Below are 25748 nucleotides of genomic sequence, written 5' to 3'. Positions count from 1 at the left end.
TCCACCTAACTCAAATTTTGCCAAAAACCCGTTTTGGCCGTAACCAAATTGTTACTTTTTTTTAAACGACACAAATTGACACAAACTCATTTTACTTAGAACTCGTTTTGACCCGAATTTATTTTGCTTGAAGGCCGTATTGACCCGAACCCGCCTGACCCGCCCAGTTTGCCAGGCCTGGTTCATATGCCTTTTACTAGTAATGCTAACAACGGTACCAAAAGAAAACCTAGACTGACATATATAGAGAACAAATAGTATCGATGCAAACACAAAAGAATATGTTTAAATGAATTAACCCCAAAAAACCAGATAAACTAAATCAGAGATAAATAAAGAATTACAGAAACTGACCTAAGATTGAACGAACTTTGGCGGCAAAATTATAGTAAAGGGTTTTAATTTTGCCTTTTGTGTGCCCTTTCCAGATTTCCCCAATGGGGTCGTCTCCAGTTTCCTTTAAATCAGTTATGTCAAATTTCAAGATACATAATCCCTGCCAAACAGCAAGTTGCAAGTCATTTCCTCTGCAGATTGTTGATTTTCTGAAAAATGAATGCTCTGCGTCATCTGTTTTTTCTCTTTCTTATAATGCTCAAACTCATCAAGTCTCCCTCTTTTTTCAAGACCACCCAACAACGCATTATAAGTTCCAACAGCCACCGCAATCCCAGCATCCTTCATTTCCTTAAGAACCTGAATCCCTTTAGAAGCGTTTCTTGAAGCAAAGCTGGCTGCCATCAAAGCAGTGTAGGTTGTCATGTTCTTCTCATTATCAGGCAAAAAGTCGAATACTTTTGCAGCTAAAACAGGCTTATTAGCACACCCGAGCTTGTATATCAATAACGCACTCTGATGAACTCCAAGAAATATCCCATTCTTAACCATTTCTTCAACAACATCCACAATCTTTGGGTAATAATTCGTCCTGATAAACAGACCAACCAAAGAAACATACAAAGCCTTCTCATATCTGATCCCCATTTTCTTACCAAACTCATACGCCAAAACAGCTCCCTGAGGTCTCTCATGAGCAGTGTACGCGTCAATAACTGATGAAACAATACCGGGAGTCCAAAAGGCGTTTCTGTTCAGTAAGAAGTCAACACCAACAAAGTGTTTTCTGGTCGTCAAAAGATACAACACGAGGTGTTGATCTATAGATACCGTGTCGGAAAGCGTATCGTTTACCGGTGGTTCGGGTTTCTTGTAACATGTAGATAAATGACGATTTGACTCCTTAAGAAGAGCATCACTTTCCCCTGCGTTTTTCAAAGTTTCAAGAGCTTTTGCATATACAGGCTGGCGAAGAACAAGTGAGTTTTGTTTCATATATTCAAGAATTTTCATCATAACCCGTGTTTCACCCGCTTTGCAACATCTTTCAACTAAGATGTTACACGCAGCTTTATCAGGCTGCACCCTGCTTCTTGCATATTTATAAATATGTCTAGACCTTCATTAAATTTTCCTGAAATCAATTGCCAAGAATCAGGATGCATATTTACTAATCTAACCCTTATTTCAATGAGATTATCCTATTTTTTTCTTTTCTTTTTTTTTAAACTTATGGATTCTATTTTTTTTCTTTTCTTTTTTTTTGGAATTTTGAATGTTAAGTAATATAAAAAAAATTAATAAACAGTGTAGCCCAAAATTTTAGACCCAAATGTGCAACAATCAATTAATGATTAACTAAAACAAAATAGGCCCACCATTCGATATTTTGGACCATTTTAGCCCAAAAATTTCAAACCCAAATGGCGAAACTGAAAATCTGAAACTGAACCCATTGCAAAAACTGAAACCCATAGAAACCAAAATGGAAGAGTTTTCAGAACCTTTTGTTTCGTTTTAAGCCCAAAACTAACCCATGCACACCCCCACTATTGATAAGAACACTAAAAGGAAAAAAGAATACTAAATGCCTAAATGGTAACATCTTTTTGACCAATATTAAAAACTAATCAGTTTTCAACCCAAACCCGTTTTGACCCATTAGCCAACCCACCCATCTTGACACCTCTTAAGCAATTATTCTAGCCTAAGTTCTGTGAAAGAGAGAAAGCATAATTAGAAGTAGGTTATAACCTGTTGCCTTTTGGCACCATTATATGAAGCATCAGGTGGTAACCAAGGCGAATCATGAGGAACCATATTTCTAAAATATTGACCTTTCGCATCATGAAAATCAGGACCCGGGTCCTGTTATACAGAGGGAAGTCAAACAGGAAAAAACGGTTAAAATATGTTGTAATAATTATATTTTATAAACAGTAACTTACTCGTTTTGACTGGGATCTTAGATAGTCCACACGAAGCACACTTCCACCTTTGTACTTTCCGTTCATCATTTTAAGGGCCTTTGATGCATCGTCCAGCCTGGCATAATCAATATATGCAGTATTCTTATCCCTAATAAATTTGAAATCCTCAATTTTACCAAATTTGGAAAATTCTTGTTCTAGATCTTCTTTGGATGTGGACATGTTGATGCCACTTACCCACAGAGTCTTGCAGGGTTTAGCCTGCAAGTTAACAAGTAAACTGAGGACTAATAACATAGAAAAATGTGAACCCTATATAGCTTTTTATAAATATAAAACCAGATATCCGTACTGTCACAGTGAACGTTTACAAAACTACCCGATTTAAGTTTAGATATATGAAACTATCAGCAAACAAACTTCAGTAATTTAAAAAATTGAACTGCACTTGCCATGGTATAAACCATTTACAAACCAGTTACCACTGTATTCACTTCAAGAAGTATTGCTGTAACAATATCTTATAAGGATGACCGTTGGATCACCAAAAGAAAATATAATATATATATATATCATCATCATCATCGTACTCAGTATATCCCACCAATAGCAATGCTATGGTGGGGTCTGAGAAGGGTAAGATGTAGACAGCCTTACCTCTATCCCATAGGGATAGAGAGGCTGCTTCCGGTGAGACCCCCGGCTCGATAGTAGTTTTGAATCAAGCCTTGGACATAAGACACATAACACTCAATCATCGGGACACCGGCTGATTGGTGCATGTGACCTTGTCTTTCGGCTATCAACGCCACCACATATAATATATATATAAAATAGACAAAATGAATGTAACAAAAATTACAAGTAATGAGGTTAATAGCCAAAACCATTTGTGACAATGTGCTCTGTAGACCTTTGAATAATTATGTACTAACAAAATTTTCCAACAAATGAACCATGGATAATATTAAACTAGTACACAATAACACAGAACATGTTAGTTAAAAGAAAATGATAGCAAGACTTAACATACAAGAAAAGGAAAACTATCATGTTTTAAGTTAAGAGTTTAATTAAACATTTTGTTCATTTGGGCTTTAGAAATTTGTTTTGTAGCAGTCCTCTATCACCCAACCTTCAGCTATTTACAATAGGCAAAGTCCAACAATAAGCTGAGCAGAAGTTTTTGTATCAAATTTTGATTGTGTTTTATCAATGTAAAGTTTTAAAATTTAATAGTGATCAACTGCAACTCTCTGGAACTTGCACCAAATAATAGAAAAGGGGTGAAATGTTCTTATTACGCATTGGCTGCTGCTTTATCACTTTAATCACATTCGCATACAAAATTATAAAATATCACATTTCAATAATGAGCAGTTCTAATTGTTAAACTGAGATGGATCCTCGTAACACGCTCTATCTGAAAATGCACAGACGACTTATAGATGAGTTGTGGTGGCCCATGACCTAGTATTAATAAAGCAATCGGTTCTTACATTATGTCCTTAATAGAATCCATTGCTAAGTTATATTGTTTTGTGTATATAGCATTACAATTCCACCGATGGGTCTGAGAAAAACTTCAAAGTGGAGGCAATTGGAATGATTAACACAAGCCAACAGGGAAGAAAAGCCGACCAACAATTTGCAGTTTTTTTTTCACAATTCAGAAGAAGCCTGTAAGTTTTTTATTTCTAATTTGTGTTCATATATTTAGCAATGTTTAACTGTTTTAAAATTAGGCAGGAATTAACAGAATATAGAAGATGGAGCGCTTACTTTAATTTGAAAGAGAAATATTTCTGAGTTGGCCTGAATCGAATTTGGCAACCGACTAATTAATAACATGTGGCATGCGTTCTTTATTAATTACAAGGTTAATCCCAGTTGATCCCCACCTAAACCAGTTAATCTTGTTTTAACTAATTTTTTAAATAGTTAATATGGTACATGTTATCATTGTATTGACAAGAATCACTTGAAACTTTGACATTGTCCAAATCATCAAAATACACAGCCTTCTTTTTCTTATAAAAGTCCAAATTAGAACAGTTCGAAAAACTTTGTAAAGTATCAGTTCTAGTAGAACTAACAAACTTCACAAGTTTAACAGATTTTACTTGTTTTAAAAGCGGCTTAATGACATGCTTGTTTAACAATTTGGATCTTGCAAAAGCTCGTTCAAGATCATGTAAACTTGAGGTTTCATTCGGAAAAACACTCTCGATCAGTTCTGGCTTGATCAAGTGTAATGAAATGTCTTTCTCCTCAAATACTTTGTTTACACCTTTTATTTAAACACACGTCCAGTGTTTACTTTACCAATTGAAGGATTAATGATGTTCATTAGATCCTCAAATTGTGGGTTTTTCTGACTTCTTGGTTTTAACAATTGAGTTGTTAATGTTGAATGTATTTGAACAATACACCGTCTCCTCAAAATCATCAGGTTCACATAACATGTGATTAGAATGTTTTTCCGGTAAGTATTTCCGGTAAGATTTTCCGTTAAGTTTTTTCCGGCTATGTTTTATACCTATAACAATGGTTGCTTTACATTATTTCAGGTTATTAACCCGTTTAATTTGCTGAAGATTTCAATTTAGTTTGTTAATCAAAATCTTATATTCCATTGTTACGTTTTTCCGGTTAGTATTTCTGGTAAGTTTTTTCGGTAACATTTTCCATATATCAATATTAATATTATTTTTTATTATTTCAGGTAACATTTCGGGTAACATTTTCCGGTGACTGTCACGGCTTATACAATCCTTTTTCCGGTAACATCTTTAAATTTCGTTTATCCGTTAACATCTTTTAAATTTTCTGGTTATTAGTTATAATTAAAATAATTCATAATATCAATATTAATATTCTTTTTTATTATTTTAGGTAATTGCCGACTCATATAATTTAATTTTACGGAATGATTATGAGTTTATAGTATGTATAGATTTTAATTTTAATGTTGATGTATATTTTATTTTGTTAATTTGTTAATATTCATGTATATTCATCTTCTTTTGTTTATAAAAAATAAAATACGATTGTATATCGGAGATCCGAGATTATTTTATCTATATTTTTTTCCGGCGTGTTTTAATGTATTCGATATGAATTATCTCATTAATACCATTTATTTTGTTTGACTTTCCTTAATGTTTTAAATAACTTCCTTAACATAAATATTGTAAATTAATTATCCCATTAAAACATTTTATATTCTTTAACTTTCCTTAATTTATAAACAAATCAATTATAAAGTTTCATAATTAACATAACTATTGTAATTTAATTATCCCATTAAAACATTTTATATTGTTTGACTTTCCTCAATTTTCATTTTATTTCTACACTTTCATAATTGACATAAATAGATAATTCTTATAGACACTATAAAATTTTATAAAAATGTAATAGTTATAAATTTACATCTTCATCCATTTTTCATATTATAATTTACATTAATTTCAAATCATTTCTATTTGTATTATCATTACATAAATAAGTAACTATTTTGTACTATATATCATAAAAATAAGTATCCATATATTTTTGGTATATAAACATACTTCATGGTACAAATTACAAATTAATTACCTTATAGTCAAAGTGAATATTAATTAATTATTTTTATAATAACAATAAATTTTTGGGTATATAACCATACTTCGTGGTACAAATTACCAATTACAATTTAATTACTTTAAAAACTATTATTCTTATCATTATTTTTGGTATAAGTTAATTTGAAAATTTTTATCATAAATTTAGATAATAATAATAATAATATATCAAAAATTACTTAAAAAACTTATATTAAAACCATATGATTTTAAACTTAAAATCAAATGACTCAATTAAGTATCCCATTAATACAATTTATTTAGTTTGACTTTTCTAATTTGTTTAAATAACCTAATTAACATGAATATTATAACTTATTTGATTGATTGATTTGTTAGATGAGATTGTGATTTATAGATGGTCAAACTCATATTTATAGTACTTTGTTACTACCATTTATAATATAATTATTGTATTCCAAGTCAAATTTCACCCAAGTCAAATTTAAGCAATCTTACGAATTATAAATTAATTTAAAATCATTTCACCCAAGTCAAATTTAATATGAGTTTACCGTAATTGTATATAGTTTTTTATATCATACAAACTTATTTTGAAATTAATTAGTCATAATTTACATAATTATAAGTTCTCTAAAATTAATTGTCCATAATCGAAACATAATAATAAGTTGACTAATTTACAAGTTACATAAGTAAGTAAATGAAGGTCTCGAATTTGTCTATGGTATTTCTCTACATTTTTTGTATATGATTTAAATTTGAATTTTTTATTAATGTCCATAATAATGGGTTGACTAACATTTACATGGAATATATATCAACATGTTTCCTATTTAAACCGTATTTTTATTTGATGAAGCTGTCCTGTTTATATATAAATCGTATTTTTATTTTGAATATATATGTTTGACTAACATATTAATGTCATGTTTATACTTTCCGACATTTTTGTATATCCAATTGTTTTTCCAATATTATATTTATGTGAACAAAAAATTCTAATTCAGATTATGCTAAATTTACACATTATTAAAATTATAGTTTACAAGTATGTTATTATTTATATTTTTGTTATAAAATTACAACTTAGCGCTCATACTATTACAAATTCAAATTTCGTTCCAAAAATTTCAAAAGTACTACTTCCTAAAATAAATCCACGAAACAGAATAAAGTTTCAACATCTATTATGCAATGCAAGTTAAAATTTGCATATAATTTAACCTTTAATTTATAAGTAATGATCCATAATAATGATTTGACTAACATTTAAATGGAATATATATTCTCTTTACAATAATAACTTATATACATTTAAATTTTGATTATAGTGTTAAAGATGGTATTTTCATAAATTACAAAAATATCTCATTCATATCATGTTTAATTTAGATATTATTAAAATTATAATTTACAAGTTCGTTGTTATTTATATTTATCTTATAAAATTATATTCTAATATATATTCTAATATTATATTCTAACAAGTTCGTTATTATTTACAATAATTGCCAAATGTTAGAGATGAGTTTATAATTTACAATATTTACAATAAGCAATTTCAATTTATTTCCCCCAATTCAAATTCAAATTAACTTTCAAGTAATTGTATACATCTTTAGTATATGATTTAGACTTTATTTTATAATAATGATAATGAATAATGATTTGACTATAATTTTCAACCTTTATATGAACTTTACAAAATTAAGTTATAAACTTTAACATTAACAAATCGAAATTCAAAATTATCTTCCAATCTATTTCAATTTTATATCCAATATTATAATCTCTACAACTATTACGAATTATTTCGTACTTTCGTTTTAAATATTACCCGGGTTTGAAATATATTGTTAGTTCAAATACTTCATTTGGAACCATATTGAACTATGACTCGTGTTTGAAAAAATTAAATATATATTTTACAAGTTCTTATGTTATTGTTTTTATATTTTCAACCGTGTGTAACACGGGCTCTAATCTAGATATCAATAATAACTATTATTTATTCCCATAAGGAAAAATTAAGTATATATTTTACAAGTTCTTATGTTATTGTTTTTATACATTTTTTTTCGTAAAATAACTATTAATGAACATGAAATAATTTCTTAATTCATACATATTATCCCATAAGGAAAAAGAGTTTTCTAAATAATTCGGTCAGAAATTCACAACTTCTCAAAATGTAGCATTTAAAGGACAAAATATCACCAAAATGTAATGAGGATTGACATTAAGTTTTGTAATTATATCTATATTATTTAGTAAAAGAAATTATCTCTATTTTAATTTTTTTTAAATTAACCAATTTGATTTTAATTTTTGTAACCATTTCTAAATTAGTAATCAAGTTTATATGATGTTACATATATTATGTTTTTAAATATGTTCCACCGTGTGTAACACGGGTACTATCCTGACTTATGTTTAATATGTGTGTTTGTTTAATATGATAGTGAAAAAATGTTATGATTTTGATGATCAATTTGTTGCATTTTTTTTAAAACATCTGAATTTTTAAGATTGTGGTTATAAATTATGTTAAATTTAATGACTTTCTAAAATGTTTTCTTATGAAATATTATGATTGTATATATTTATATGGTAATTCTTACATTCACATATTTTGTTTTTAGTTTTACATAATCCTCTAGATATTAATGTTAACATAAACTCATTATGACATATATTAACATTTTCGATTCATAATTAATCAGGTTGCATGGTTTGCTTTTGTTTTTCAGGTTCTAAAGCAAAATGCTTTTGTTTTTTGATGGAAATTTTGAAAGTTCATGCTGGGATAATACGATTTAAACATTTTCATTACTTTGCTAATATAGACAAGTTTGTGTAACTATTAACTTTTTATGTATACAATCTTACTCTTTAATATTTTGGTTAGGGCAACCTAATGTTAAATATTTGTTTTCTCGAATATGTTATTTATTATTATATGTATTCAATAATTATTTAACATAATTTATCCACAAAAGAGTTATAAAAAATGGAAGAGAAAGCTTTGGCTAATTCCTAATGATATATATTAGAATCAACTATATGTCAAACACACTTGAATGAAAATTAACATGTTATTGAATATTGATTAAAACTTTATTGTAAATATCAATTAATTATAGTATTATGAAAGACTAAATGTCACAACCCAACCTACTGCGGAAATGCCGGGGCGCGAACTGATTGTCACAGCTCTCAAGGTTACTATCATGCACAATCTTTAAATGACAATATCTATTAATTGAATTCAATTATCAAATAAATCAAATACAAACAAGTACATAATTCATACAACAATACAAATTTTATATTTCTTGATTAAAATATTCTTCTAGCTAAATTCTTCACTAAGTCTTCACCAACCTGCATATGCGTATAAAATAAAGTTTTGTCAACAACACATGTTGAGTGAGCAACACACCAGTTTAGTTGTACATATAGTATATTTAACAAAATACGTAGCTGCAACAAGTCATATGAGAATAACAAAATAACCAAATTAGCAAGTATAACTGAGATGTCGAGAAGCACAAGGCTATAACGACTGGCGTATGATCATACTAGACTGAGATTATGTTGTACCTCTCCGAATGCGAAAGCATACAAAGCAAATAAGCACATAAGCAAGTAAAGTATAAGTTGTTAACACATAAGACAAAGTTGCAGTTTTGAGTATAAGTATATATGAAAAGTAAATTTACGCATATGTCCCCAAAACGTGAGAAAACAAGTAAAATAGGGGAATGTGGTACTCACCTGATCAAATAAGCAAAGCGGAAATGGACACGACATGAAAGCGGTAAACCACGCTTGACAAGGTATAGCAACAAACGAATTTCCTAAGTAATAATAATTACGGAAATTAAATAAGAATTCAACAATGAAACTAGATAGAGATTCGGGATTTGATGATCGGGTGTGTTCTTATGAAAGTTAAATATTAATAGATTTATTCTAAATTTTATATCAAAGTTTATCGTAAATAATAATACTTTAAAATATGTAAATGAATATTTATAAAGCGTTATAGTTTATATAAAAAGATCTGTTTTAAATGATTATTTTAACTAAAATACGTTTAATGTATTTATATGCATTTTCCCTTTAAATTAGCATGGTAAATAATAAATAATATAAAAAAATAAACCGTTTATAAAATCTTTAAATTTAGACTATATATTAACTAGCATGGTAAATATATTTAATAAATTAAAACACTTTTTAAAATCTTTATCATATAACCCTTTAACCAGTTTTAATAACTATTTATACATACACACACACACATGCATATGATTTTATCCAAGATTCGAAAAAAGAATTAGTTAACAAGTCGGTTTGATTATTTACAATTTTTATGATATTTATAACATAACTTAAAGCTTTTAATATGATTAATTAATAATATAACTAATTCCAAAAAAAACCAAATAATAACAAAAACGGGAAGGCAGGGGGTCAAACTTGCGACCTACGCCCCCAAACGTTCAAGTGTTAACCGGCAGGCTATCTTAGCGACGTGCATACTTAAAGCCAATTCGTTTAATTAAATATATAAGCAGAGCAGAACACAAACTGATCAAGAACCCTAACAATCAAATCAACCGATCCCGTCGATGTTAACAAAATATATGTTGGGGCTTTTGATTTGCACATAAACGCGAACATAATCATGTAATTATTTACCTCGTATAATGAACGATGAATGAGTAATTGGACAGAACAGTACCGGCGGTAAAACGATCAAGAACCACGATTATACGCGATGTTAACTTAATTGATTTTAGGGCTTTGTTAGGCGCTGGTATATGGATGATGAGCGTAAGTTTGATTGAATTATAGTGATCGTTTAGATGAAATCCCAAAATCGATTAAGGATGGTTTGTTTAATATAGCAATACGTATAATATCGATTATAGTTTCCTAATCCAAAACGTCGGTAGGCCGGTTATGGTATGATTCAAATAATGCATTGATCAATTTCCAATATTAAATGAAGATTAGGCTTCAAGAAACGTAAACGAGTACCGGGTTTGCGATGTGGGTCGCGGATATGGGTTCGAGTTACCGGTTTAAAAGAACATAATATAATAATAATACAAAAATTGCAGAAAAGTCCTTATAGTTTAGATGTGGAACAAAAATAGGTTAAAGTTAAGGTTTAGGGGTAAAAATGTATATATCTTAAAGTTATTTATGTATATTAAATAATATAATAAACAAATAAAAAATATAATAATTACTTAATAATCGCGATATTTAAATTGATAAAATTCTCCGAACAGAAAAGCAGGTCAGGTTTAATATATGAAAAAACCGAGTTGTTACACTAAATTTATTTTTTAATTGTCATAATAGTTTGTTTTCCAACATAATTTTATAATATACTTATAAAAAGAAATCTCTTACATATTGTTTATCTTTTAATATCTTTTAACATTTATGTGTAATAAATGTATAAAATTGATGTGTAAATAAACACGGGTATTATCTTAGAGTGATAAACATTACATTTATTGATGTGTAATAAATGTCTTAAATAGAGTTTATCTTTTTAATCACCATTGAGATAGAAGTTTTGTTGAATCAACATTGTAGAATTGTTTTATTGATTTGGATACTAATTTCCTTTGTTTGCTTATTATTGTACTGATGGTATAAGTTATAAAATATTTTAACTTTTCATTATTTATTTTAGTCTTTGTATGTTTTTGTATTTGATTCAAATAAGTTATGGTGTCTTATAATTCATGTAAAAGTATAATTTATTTATAAGTACAATATTTGCGTTTCATTAAATTTATATGATGTTACATATATATTATGTTTTAAATATGTTCCACCGTGTGTAACACGGGTACTATCCTAAATCAATATTTGAATCTAATGATATGTTTCTTTAAAAAAATTTGAATCACTTGAAGCTTGCTAATGTTAGAAATGAAAGGACACATTTGGATTTGGAAAATGAAGTTAGTGAGAAGGTAAAATGGTTGTTATAGTGTGAGAACTATGAGTCAAATTTTGATGATCTTCTAAACTCTTTGGAATCTGAAGATTAAATTTAAGGTAACACTAATTCAGTAACTTAGTTATGTAGTTGATTACTCTAAATTTTTACTTTCATTATTCAGTAACACTTATTCTGTTTAAGTTATTAGTTTAGTTCATAACTAGAAATTTCCAAAAACGTACAATAAACTTTCATAATCGTTTATTTTGTTTGTCAGGTTGTGAAGGTAATTTGTTTTTTTGGGTGAAATTTTGAAGAAGCTGATGGTTGGTAAATTTGACTCCGACATGTTTAGATCTTCTTTTGGTCTCTCCTTTTTATGTGTATATTTAGTTTGTTTTAGTATTAAGCTTGTATTATGACAATCTGAATAATCAATAGTTTGGTTACTAAGTTATGTTTATTATGTGTGTTTGTTTAATATGACAGTGAAAAAATATTATGATTTTGATCACCAGTTTGTTGCATTTTTTTAAAAAAGCATATGAATTTCAATGATTGCGGTTATAAAGTTATATTAAATTTTATGATTTTCTAAATGTTTTCTTGTGAAATTTTATGATTGTCTATATTATTATGGTAATAATTATCACATATTTTGTTTTTAGTTTTACATAATCTTCTAGATATTAATGTTAACGTTAACTCATTATGGCATACATTAACATTTAAGTTTAATACTTAATCATGTTGGTATGTTAAAACACTGGTTGAAATTAGATAATACAGTTTAAAAAATAATCGGGAACTCGATTGGACATAAAATTTTGAAGTTCATACTAGGATAATACGGTTAAATATTTTCATGGCTTTGTTAATATAAACAAGTTTGTATAACTATTAACTTTTTATGTAAACAATGTTACTCTCTAATATTTTGTTTAGTCCATCTTAATGTTAATATATGGTTGTCTATTTATGAAAATTTATGGTTGTCTATATTGATTTTGTTATTTATCTATTTTCAACCCGTGTTTAACACGGGTACTATCCTAGTTATACATGGTTTGGTTACGTTGAGACTTGAGTGATCAATGTCTATAGACCACAACCTAGATATATTATTATTCTCTACTTCTCACTCTTGTGAAGAATTACTAAGCATCATGAAGACACTAGGCCCAAATTACCTAAGAAGCCCAAGAAAGCCAAAGCCCACTAGCAACCCGAGTACACCAGAAAGAGTCCAAGGTCAACGATGGACCTGTCCTTGTTGATCTGAACATCACAGGAGTGATAGTGACATAATCTTGAAGGGAAAAGAGCGTCCAGCGGATAATAGCAAGTCTCATGTTTGAGTCAGAGGGACCAGCAGGTAATAGGAAGCACCCAAGATATAACTGTCCGGAGGGAAGATTCCCCTAGGACATTATATATGTATGTATGCATCTTTGTAAAGGGGACATGAAAAATAATAATACAACTCTTTTCTCATTCCATATTGCTCACTGCCATCTCACTAATCTTTAACATAAGCAAACCTCACATAATCATTCATACGTAACACACACAATCACTAGCGATTCACTTGAGGTTTCTACATTGGCGCCATCCGTGGGACCCTCTTTCGCACGGTCTCACCAGCAGTTTCAGGCGAGATGGCCGGTGTAAACGCAGACGACATGTCATCAACGGAACTCATCGTTAGAAAAGGCGTGGGAGGTCACAGCCCCGGGAAAATACGGGCTCCGTTCGACAAAACCCGCTTCACACCTTACCGTCCTCCCGGAACTCATGTCGGATATACGCCCTCGACCACATACCATCCGCCTCGATTTCCCAGCCCCATACGCCCTGAAGGGGGGCGATTCCGGCCGCCTTACGGAGAAAGACCTCCACCAGGAGGGGAAGACGTCATGGCGGCAGATAAAACCAAGTTCCCAGCAAGGACTCCCAGCCTTTTCAAGCAAGCATATAAGCCCAATCCCCAGGGGTATTGTAATTACCATAAGAGTCACGGCCACACCACAGATAACTATGTCCAGCTAAAGAGGTTATGGGAGGCAAACTTGAAATCCGGACAGCTACCCCCTCCGACCAGGGAATCCACCTCAAAAGTCAAGGATGAAGATGAAGACAAGCATTACTTCGACATGATTCGAAGAAGAGACAACAGTGAAGGGGATCCGGGAAGAGCCATAAAGGTAGGATGGATGTGTTCCTACGCTGCAAGCACCGCATGGATGAAATCGGATACATGGTTTCCAGGCATACTGGAGGAGGAAGCTCGGGAGATGCCTTTAAATATTTCTGCAAGTGTAGCAAGACATCGGGTGGCCCGAGTCCACGTGGATGGAGGCAGTGGGGTGGAAGTAATGTACGAACATTGTTTCGTGAGGCTCCAAAAGGAAATCCGAAGCAGGTTGGAGGAAGATATATGTCCATTAATAGGGTTCTAAGTGGACGTGGTGGAGCCCCTGGGATCTCTAACCCTGCCATTTACCCTCAGAGACGAAGACAAAAACCGAACGATCTACCTACGTTTCTCTGTGGTCTGGGCTCCATCAAAATACAACATCATTTTGGGTCGGCCCGGGATGAGAGCACTTCGAGCAGTCCCATCCACGGTCACGGGTATATGAGGTTCCCGACCCCTAAGGGAATAGCAACCATCCGGTCATCCACCGAGATAGTGGCCATCATTGGCAAATGGGTCAAGATGAAGAAAGGAACGGAAGAATGGGCCCTCAACGGGGAACACCCGGACCAGACAGTTAGGACCGGGCCCCAATTGTCCGACAGGGGAAAGGCAGGGCTGAAGGAGGTGCTAATACAAAACACCGATGTGTTCGCCTGGAAGCACGAAGACATGACGGGGGTTCTGCGAAATTTGGTACAACACAGCCTGGACGAGTTCCATTGGATGGATCCGGTCAGACAGAAGAAAAGAAGTCTGGGCCCACAAAAAAGTAGGGCAGTCCGAGAGGAGACGGCCAAGCTTGTGCAAGCGGGGATCGTTAGAGAAGTCAAGTATCCACATTGGATCTCGAACCCGGTTATGATCGCGAAGTCAGATAGCAGTTGGCGTATGTGTATTGATTTTAAACACCTGAACAAGGGCTGCCCGAAGGACTCTTACCCCCTCCCGAAGATCGAAAAGAAGATAGAGTCCCTCGCTAGGTACCCCCTTAGATGTTTCCTAGACGCATATAATGGGTACTATCAAACCCAAATGGACCCCAAAGATGAAGAGAAAACGGCTTTCTACACTAATGAGGGAACTTTTTGCTATACCAAGATGCCTTTTGGGTTAAAGAATGCGGGGGCGACGTATCAACGGTTCATGGATAAACTTTTCGATCAGCAAAGGGAAAGAAACGTAGAGATATATGTGGACGAGTTGGTCATTAAAAGCACAGACGAAGATCAGATGCTGAATGATATAAGAGAAACCTTCAACACCCTCAGGGAGGCTAACATGAAGCTCAACCCAGGCAAGTGCTCGTTCGGGGTCGAAGAGGGGAAGTTCTTGGGAGTGTTGGTAACTAAGGAAGGGTTCAAAGCCAACCCAGAGAAGGTTGAAGCCTTGATCGAGATGGAGTCTCCAAAAAATATAAAGGAGGTGCAAAGATTAAATGGAAGGCTGGTGGCCCTCAATCGGTTCCTCTCCAAGATAGCGGATAGGACGCTCTCGTTCATGGTAGTCCTGAGAAGGAGCATGAAGAAGAATAAGTTCTGTTGGGACACCGAGGCACAAAAGGCTTTGCAAGATTTAAAGGCACACCTCTGCGAGCTCCCGACAATCACAGCTCCCCAACCAGGGGAAACCCTCATCCTCTACTTATCACACACCGATCGGACCATCAGTTCAGTACTCATGGTTATATTTTGTTAGTCGCACGTTGAAGGGACCGAAAGAAAGATATTCTCCCATCGAGAAGACAGTGCTATCCCTCATCTATACCGCGAGAAAATTAAGGAGGTACTTCCAAGCCCATGTCGTCCGGATTTTAACAAACCAACCTCTCCAACGAATACTAATGAAGCCAGAGTTATCGGGTAGGCTCGCCAAATGGGCGATAGAACTGGGTGATCTTGCCATTGAGTATAGCCCGCGGACAGCTTTCAAAGGACAAGTGATATCCGACTTCCTCACGGAAGGTCCAACGGCTGAGCAAGAAGAGCCGTCATCCCAGGAGAATCCCCTGGAGAATGTGGTAACCGACATTCCGAAAGGTCCGGAAGAGCCTTTTTGGAACCTGTACACTGACGGGGCCTCCAAAGAAGATGGGAGCGGGACTGGGCTAATACTCGTCAGCCCAAAGGGATAGAACTGACATATGCGATACGGCTGGGCTTCCCCAGCACAAACAACGAGGCTGAGTACGAGGCCTTATTGGCAGGGCTGAGGATGGCAAAAAAGATGCTAGTCCGATGCATCAAGGCTCACGTAGACTCGTTGCTGGTCGCCAACCAAGTGAAAGGGGAGTACGAGGCCAAGGATGCCAAGATGATACAATACTTAAAGAAGACAAAGGAACTGTTACAGAGTTTTGACAAAGCTGAAGTCATCCACATCTCCAGAAGTTTGAACAAGAAAGCGGACGCCCTAAGTAAGTTGGCATCCGTAGCCTTTGACCATTTGGTAAAAAACGTCAAGGTAGAAACCGTCAAACAACCATCGATATTGGACGAAATTGTGGCCAGGGTGGAGGCGCCGGGGCATTGCTGGATGACCCCGCTGCTACGATACTTGAAGGAAGGGATTGTACCGGAAGACAAATAAGAGGCGCAGAGGCTGAGGATACGGGCTCTCTAATACGAAATAATATAGGGGGCTCTGTACCAGAGGTCCTATCTAGGACCTTCACTCAAGTGCATTGATTATGGAGAAGCCGAATATGTTATACGAGAGATCCACGAGGGGATATGTGGGATGCACATGGGAGCCAAGATGGTGGCGACCAGAGCCATGAGAGCCGGATACTATTGGCCGACCATGTTCATGAGTGGCTTGGGGGAAATACGGAAGTGTGACAGCTGCCAAATCTATGCCCCAGTAACCCGGAAACCCAAACTGAACCTGGTACCAGTAAGTTCATCCTCGCCCTTCCGGAAGTGGGGTATCGACATAGTGGGGCCCTTTCCTGAGGGGACCGGAAAGGCTAAATTTTTTGTGGTAGCCATCGACTATTTCTCCAAGTGGATAGAGGCTAAGCCTCTAACTACAATCATGGGACACCAAGTGAAGAGGTTTGTGTGGGAAAAATCGTTTGTCGGCTTGGACTACCCCACACGATAATCACTGACAACGGGAAACAATTTGCTGGGGGGATGTTCAGGTAATGGCGTAAGGAGCTCAAGATCAGACAGGTATTCACGTCAGTAGCCCACCCCCAAGCAAATGGGCAGGTGGAGAGAGCAAATAGAAGCATTGTGGAAGGGATAACCGGATGTCTAGGCAGACAACAAGGCTCTTGGGTGGAAGAGCTACCCCATGTTCTATGGGCTCATCGAACCATGCCTAAGATCAGTCACAGAGAAACGCCTTTTAGCTTGGCCTACGGAACGGAGGCTATGATACCTGTCGAGATCGGTTCGCCCACTCCCAGAACTCAGCTTACTAAAGAAGAGAACGAGGATGACCTCAGGATAAACCTAAATTTCGCTGAGGAGAGAAGAGAGGCGGCGGCCAGGCGAGAGACCGAGTATAAGAAGAAAATGGAAAGGTACTATAATTCAAGGGTGAGGGAGGTCAAGTTCAAAGTAGGAAACCTGGTTCTCCGTGAAAACGAAGCCAACATGCAAGAAAACCAAGGGAAGTTAGGACCTCGTTGGGAAGGTTCTTATCAAGTCATCTGGGCCGGAGACAAAGGTGCCTACAAGCTAGCGTATCACATAGGGGAAGAAGTGCCCTGCACGTGGAACGCGATGCAACTCAGGAAATATTATGCATGAGACCCCGAGAGGGGGAAATCCAAAGGCAGTATACAAGGGCTTTTCTTAAAACACGTTTTGGGCAACCAGCTACGTATACTCAAAGGGAGCCTCTAACCCTACAATAACCTCCCCGTGAGGAGACCAAGGAAACAGATCATGATTCTTATTCTTTTTGTAACTCATTTATGTAACATGATCAAGATGCAATTGAGTGGAAGTTTGTTTTTGTAAAACCTCCCAGAGAGTACCTACACATGTTATGTACATTCTAACAAACTCTAAATCACTACATAAATGACAGTTCCACACTTCCTAAGTGATAAAGGAAGGCCTCGCCGATAGGCCGATTGGTTAACCAAAATAATCGAGAAATCAGAGGATTTCTCACATATCAACATGCATGCACAATCCATACACGAAGTAATCATAACACAAAGTTGTTAGGCAATATCATCAACCCTCTGAGGGGAAAACGAGAACGTCCATTATCCATACAAAATAAACAAGGATTAAAAAACCCTAGACCCTTAAGGGGTTACCATACAGTCATCCATACAAAACAAACAAACATTAAAGAGATCCTAGAAAAGGATCGACTATCCAAACGCTGATCCCAGCAGTCAAGGACGTGGAGTAGCAGGATCGACCACAGAGGTGCAGGTCTGAATCTCACACACCGGCACATTGGGGTTGGATGAAAGCTGCTCTAAGATCGGGGGCTCAAAGTTGTTGTAAGCAATGCAAGCTTTCTTAGCATTCGCCACAGCCGTCTCGGAGAAGGTAGGGACTTCGAAAATGAGAATCCCTTTCGCCTGGTAGTCATAGCCTGATTGTAAACCATGCTGAAACCTGGAAGAAAATATGGCTATATTCAAAACATCTCGAACTTGGTAGGTCTCACGGCAAGACTTGGCTCGCTCATATACCCGTTTGAAACCATCTACCACGAGCCACACCCGATCAGCCCTCAAACCATCACACTCCTGCCCTATTTCATCACGCTCCTGCTTCAATGCGTCTCGCTCTCGCTTCAACTCATTACATTCTTGACGGAAATCTTCGATTACCTGGTCCTTGTGAGCATGGATCTCTTCCACAGCATCCTTCAAACTCTCATGCTCCGCTCGTTCCCGTTTCAGCTCTACATCAACCTGTCACCCAATCCAGCACAAATAAGTCCACACAAAAAAACAAGAGGAAAGGCAATCTATCCTCAAAGGGGACACTCACCTCTTGGAACTTCTCATGACCGGCTCGGGCTTCGGCATATTGAGCCTCTAAAATGGCAACCTGCTTTCGATAGGCGACAAGGTCTTTCATCAGAGAGGCAACCTCATCTTGGGATTTCTTCAAATCGGTTGCAAAGCCGGATGCCTCAAGAACCTTTTCCTCTGTCAAGACAATTTGTTGCCGGAGACTATGAATCTTTTGCTGATCTTTTTCAACCAATTGCTCCAAAGAAGCAATCTTTCCCAACATCTGCTGCATAATCTAATCTGCATCAATCACGGCCTGCCGGGTGGCTGCCCCCAGGGCCAGGGTGCGATAAAGATGGGTCCCAAATTCACTCACAAGGTTGGTTTTACTCATAGCTTGGATATGAGAGTAATCCACAAGAGGAATGACCCCACTCAAAAAGCTGTGAGCTTGCTGAGGGGTGAACACGGAGAAGCGGGCATCCAAGTGCCATTTGGGGACAAACGCCACATAATCAGAGGATGGATCATTTTCAGAAAAAGGCTGACCGGGAGGTGTCAAAGCAGCACCTTCAGGGCGTTTGCCCTTAGGGTCAGAATGGTCGGTCCCCGAATCATGACCTTTAGGCTTCCCGACAGGAGCAGTCACTTGGAATGCAAAATCATCATCGAAATCCACGACTTTAGCAGACGACAAATTCACCGGGCAAGAAGAAGACGATTGACCCAAGCAAAGCCTTTTGGAGCTTCTCAAACGGTTCTTCATAGAAGCATCAAACATATCGGCCAATGTTTCCTTTCGCTTAGGGGTATCCTCAACACCTGAAAGCATGTTGAGGTTGGAACGATCCAAAGGAGCCGACCCTGTCTTGGAACTGGTTACGGGCACCATGGGAGGGCGAACGAACTCAACGGCTTTCAAATCTCCTTTCAGTAAAGCTTCTTTCAAACTCATCTCTGCAAAAAGAAAGACTATGTCAATAATTTTAAAACAAACAACGACGGAGAAAATAAGAAGAAGTGACAGAAGACTAAAAGACCTCGGCCGTCCTCAAGGATGGCCGGTCGAGTAGAAGGATCCGGCCATAACTGACTTATCCCGGCCATATACAACAGCGGTTCGGGGTAAGTCGTGGCTTCTGTCGGATTGCTCACAAGTAAGTCGTGCAGATCATCCTGGTTCGTGGGGAGGGTGAGGAGCTATGTCACGAATGATCGAATCCGTGCAACGCCGGCTATGAAGCCTGGGAGCAAATTTGGGGGAAACAAAGAAAAAGTTGTCTTTCCATTCTTTTGGACTGAATCCGGTGGGCATTTTCAAGCAACAAGAGGGTTGTTTATTTATCGAACGACGTTCGAAAGTGAACCAATCGCCGTCCACTTTACTACGGTAAAATCGGCGAAACAAGGGGGCTATAGCGAACCCTCCCATAGCCCGACAGGCCAACTCAAAATGAGTCACCCGTAGGAAGCCCAGCGGGTGAACTTAGGAAAAGCCTAACTTGTGATGCTTTAACAAGTTGGTATGAAAATCAGTGAGAGGGTAACAGATGTTGGCGCTTTCTAAGTTCTTCGTGTACAATGTGATAAGGTTAGGGCGGCAGATGCCGTCTCATGAGGTTCCGGCAAAACAGGCGACAACGACAAAGGGATACGATAACGAGAGCATAGAGTAAGCATCCTTTCTTTAGTAAGAATGGAGGTGGTCGAAGTTAAACCCTCACGGCTCATGATATCGAAGAAGAAGATCGAAAACAAGTAACGAACACTAACCTGACTGAAGGGGTGGATGGATGAAGAGTCGATCGGAAAGTGGAGGGTCACCAGAAATGTTATGGAAGAAAGAAAAGAGAGAGAGGTAGGTAAAAATAATAAAGGTGATGGGATGTAAAGCCTATGTTCTAGTGAGGCTTGGGAAGATGTGTAAATTCAATATTAACCACACACGTTACCGCCTCCACTATGGGCTATAGTTGGGCCCCAAAAACAATAAAATCCAAGGAGATGGAAAAGGGACTGGACTAGCAAAGAAGCCCAAGCAACCCTCTGCTGTTCTGGACTAAGAAACGCATGAAAATAAGGAGGTGAGACTTGAAACAAGTCTATTACCATTGTCATAAATAACAACGACAATAGACTGGGGGACTTGAAAACACTAGGCCCAAATTACCTAAGAAGCCCAAGAAAGCCAAATCCCACTAGCAGCCCAAGTACACCAGACAGAGTCCGGATGGACCTGTCCTTGTTGATCTGAACATCACAGGAGTGATAGTGACATAATCTTGGAGGGAAAAGAGCGTCCAACGGATAATAGCAAGTCTCTGTTTGAGTCAGAGGGACCAGCGGGTAATAGGAAGCACCCAAGAGATAACGGTCCATAGGGAAGATTCCCCTAGGACATTATATATGTATGTATGCATCTTTGTAAAGGGGACATGAAAAATAATAATACAACTCTTTTCTCATTCCATATTGCTCACTGCCATCTCACTAATCTTTAACATAAGCAAACCTCACATAATCATTCATATGTAACACACACAATCACTGGCGATTCACTTGAGGTTTCTACACATCACGTTAAAAATATATAGGGATACATTAACTTAGAGAACAAGAAAACTAAATGTACTCGATTAAAAGAGAACAATGGCTATCCGACAAGCCTCCTTTGTCTTTGATCTCCACTAAGCCCAATAATCGGTCATCTTCTCTTCATTAAACCAAACCCAAACCCGAGAACGGGCCTCCACAAACCCAATAGTATGAACAAACTTATACCTTAATTTGTGGCATTTATGATGATATTTTCTTATTTGTGGCATTTATGATGTTTATACTCTTAAGGTTAATTCAAAGGCAAATTTTTTTATGCACCAAACATCCGTCAGAACAGTTAAATTTAATGTGCTTGTGAGTTTTCTTAAAATGATTTGTTTCGAGGATTGAGTCGTTTTGGGAATAAATTTGTACATATTTGTTTAATTTGCACAAATTTAGGGGAGAAAGATCAAAAAGTCCAAAATAGATACAACTACAACATGTGTTTTTATATGTATAAATTTCAAATCACGTACTTAGTAAAAAATATATATGTGGGGTCTCATCTCTCAACTATATTTTCATTTGGAAAACGCATACAGAAGTTAGTGTTAATTTCAAATCCTCATAGATTTCATAAAAATATAATGTTAATCACTCAAAGTGAAGTTGAGTATAGATAGATTAGTGTCAAATACAATACAGTGTTCGATTAACACACGATCATACCTCGATTCCAAATGCTATAATGAATGGATAAACGCCTGATATGAAACGGTGTTTGTTTTCTAATGAGTGGAAACAATGTCTTAGAAGTAGAACGATCCCAAGGCTTGTTTCATTATCCACCATATTTGCATAGCCTCGCCTAAAAACATACAATTCAGAGAGTTTAACGTAAAGCTAGCTAGGTGAATACATACGTTGTAGTTCATTTACCATATGTAAATACATTTAAAAAATTCAACAAAAAGAATTTACAATACTGGATATTAATGTATCGACAACGGGTTACTTCCAAGACCCAACGAATTAGTATGCTACCATGTGTCTTCATGTCAATTTGTATATATTTAGTCATTGCAAACCTTTTGATCATCGGTCTCAGCGATGATTATCTTAGTGGTTCTCGTTCATTCATCTTTTGCGAGTCAAGGCAAAATCTGTCTCGACATATCCAATCAATATAAGGCACTCATCATATCGCCTTTAATTTGTTGTTTCGATCATCCCATTCGGAGTCCCATATGTGTTAGCCGATTAGAACAATGGACGTACCTTTGGTTTGTTTTTCAGCATGGTCTCGGCAAACATAAAAGCTAATCTTTGTTTACAGTTCTTATGATCAGATCGTTCTCTATATATGACTCCGTTTAGAACCAGTAGACCATCATCTTCTGAGGTGTTAATCGGCCAACTCCAGGTACTCATTGTGTGGCCGGTTTCCATTTCTTGGCTCAGTAGCATGATTAGAGACCAACCTCGATCAATTCTGGGTTAGTGCGCTAATGTTGCATGTCAACTCTCTCATTATTTTCATGATGTGTTATCGGCGGTAGGGTTCGGCTCTATTGATAAAAACAACAAGCAACATATATCATTCTCCCGTTTTTGATGATTTAAACCCTTCCTTGCAACATCAACTATTTTTCAAACAATATAACTAACCATAGAAGCAATTTGGTCAACTTCATTTGATATGCTTTTAAGTGACTTCAATTCATAATATTGTCTCATCTTTTAACTTTTATGCGTGCAAAGGTTACTAATGAGTTGCACAACCACCAACTGATATATTTACCAAGCTAACACTATCAAACAACTTGACACACTAATTTTAAACCATCCTTGGTGATTATAGGCCATTATTGAGTTTCACAACAAGAAGTTACCTTATTTGGCGGATATAGTAATTCATTAATAATTCCTTTTTTTTTTAATAGCTAAACATTATACATTATGGGGATTGAACTCTTAACCTTCAATTTTACACCCAAACCACCTTCCTACCCCATCAAAGTGGGAATACCAATTCATTAATAATTCTTGAATAATAGTTTAGTATATTATTACTATTTCAATATATATATGAAGTGTCAAGAGCGGATCTACAGTGTAAGTAGGGGGGTTCACGGACCCCCTGAGTTTCGAAACAATAGTGTAACGTCATATAGAAAAAATAGATGAATTTCTTACTATAATAAGCAAGCAGTGTAGTGGATACGGTAGGGTTCTAATAAACAGAAAGTCCCAGGTTCGACTCCTTTCAAAAATATCCTTGTTTCAACTATTTTCTTGAAACTTATTTCTTTAGCAGTTCATCAGTTTTCAAAAATATCTTCAACTATTTTCTTGAAAAAATTTTCGGTAGCAGTTCATCCTCTCCTGTGCACGGAGATTTTACTTGTTCTTCCTGGTTCTCATGGATGTTATATATAAACACAGTAAGTGCAATTGTGTAACATTTTAACGTGTGCATTTTTTTTTCTCAGTTATCGGTGTTTTGGGTAACACTTAACACCAAGTAATCAAGAATGATGCATTGTTGTTAAGTTGAACTGCACATGTTTAATAAGATTAATTTTATCAGGGGATAATATCAAATAATCTTATATCAGTATTATAATGTATGTGTGTGGTTGGGGGGGGGGGGGGGGGGGTGTTGTAGGAAGTAATTTAATGGAAAGACGTCTACAAAGTTCTGTTACAGGTGAGTTCTTTTCAAATTGCTTGATGGTAATCCATTTTGTTAAAATGTTTGGTATGTCATTTATGTAGAAATCTGAAGACGGTGAGTTAGTTAGATTGATGACTATATGTTTGACTGCTTGGCATCTGTCTATTTTTTTGTTAAATTTCATATACTTGTGATTGCTGTAGAAATATGATAATGAAGAAGAAATAAGTCTAGGAATGTTTTCTGCATAAAGTTAATTAGTTAATCACTGTTATCCAGAACTTATACATTTGTATATTTGGATTATGGATTTAAAAGTTTTTTGCTAATATATAAAATTTTATTGTTTTTGCGTTGATGTTTTTGTACCGCATAGGCTGTCTATGTAATGTAGTTTTATGTGTGTTTAGAGCAGGGAAAGGGATGGTTTAATTATATCGTATGTATCTAATGTTCCTCGTATATTATAATTAAAACATTAACCTTTTCGCATTATGGTTTTAGTTTTGCAGCGCAATTTTCATTGGTGCTTTGGAAGTAGAAGTTGATCACCCTTTAACTCCACGACTCCACATAGGGTCCAACGTGCTTGTTTGGTATGTAAACAAAAAGTATATGTTTGTAAAAGGCCCTGGATTTTAGCTCTTTTTAGAACCCTAGAATGGTTGAGTAGCTCTTGCATGACTCGAAAAGTTTTGTATCCTTTCCTATGAAATTAGAACATCTAAAAATAATGAACCACTTAGAAAAAATTCCTTAATTCATCACTGGAATTGTATACATATATCATTCAAGTGTCTTGCATATGATTTAATTACTACCAAGAGTATCATATATGATATTACCTTATTGTTCATTTATTATTATTGTTTTAACAAATACACACGTCCATCTATCTCTACTCTAACCACTAAATTACTCCAAGAAATAATTTATTCTCATGCCAGGGTACGAACTCTAGCCTTTACTCTTAAAGACAAGAGCATTTACCACCCAGCCAAGATTAATACCTTATTGTCTATCTAAACCATGTCTTTTCATGGACTCATATAATAGCCTTTAATTCAGATACATGCATTTACATGAATTTAATAAAAACATTTCGGCAGCATATTTGTTTCTAATTAGCTTTGTTGCACTTTATTTGTAGCTGTTATAATGGACTATTTTGACATACTTAAAATCCAAATTAGCTTCTCATGCTCAACCCAAAAAGAATTTATATGTGTTTCTTAAAAATAGGACAACAACTAATCAACAATTATTTGCCAACCAGTTTTATTCCTTAGTAAATTTCAACTTCAAAACATATTTACGTAAACCTTAGACAAGTGAATCAAGAACACCAAACACGATATTGCACAAAACGTTTATGCGACTCTTTTTATTAATAAAGAACAAGAACAAAATACTTTCTACTACCTTTCTACTCTACTAGAAATAAACATTATGATGGGTTTTTATAACACCCACAATTCTAATCTTACTCAAACTAGAAAACATATTCATATTAGACTTCTAATTTATTTAATAATAAATAAAATATAACTATGACATCAA

At 35.4% G+C, this 25748-nt stretch overlaps 1 protein-coding gene and 1 pseudogene across 1 annotated transcript; one reads left to right on the top strand and one right to left on the bottom strand.

Moving 5' to 3' along the window:
- Positions 1-480: 480 nt before the first annotated feature.
- On the bottom strand, positions 481-1471 carry LOC143543953 (pentatricopeptide repeat-containing protein At2g01390 pseudogene; annotated as a pseudogene).
- Positions 1472-17354: 15883 nt separating this feature from the next.
- LOC143543591 (uncharacterized) lies at positions 17355-17792 on the top strand. Its single transcript, XM_077035877.1, has one exon. The coding sequence runs from the start codon at positions 17355-17357 to the stop codon at positions 17790-17792; it is 438 nt and encodes a 145-aa protein (XP_076891992.1).
- Positions 17793-25748: the final 7956 nt, after the last annotated feature.

This window comes from Bidens hawaiensis, unplaced genomic scaffold (assembly GCF_021521415.1).
Source record: "Bidens hawaiensis isolate Kalapana, Puna unplaced genomic scaffold, B.hawaiensis_p1.1 tig00000888_1, whole genome shotgun sequence".
Classification (NCBI taxonomy): Eukaryota; Viridiplantae; Streptophyta; class Magnoliopsida; order Asterales; family Asteraceae; genus Bidens; species Bidens hawaiensis.
This window is presented reverse-complemented; position numbering and strand designations above follow the sequence as displayed.

Bases quoted from the DNA above. Each gene is read 5' to 3' on its own strand.
- LOC143543591 (XM_077035877.1), top strand. From the start codon at position 17,355: ATGCCTAAGATCAGTCACAGAGAAACGCCTTTTAGCTTGGCCTACGGA.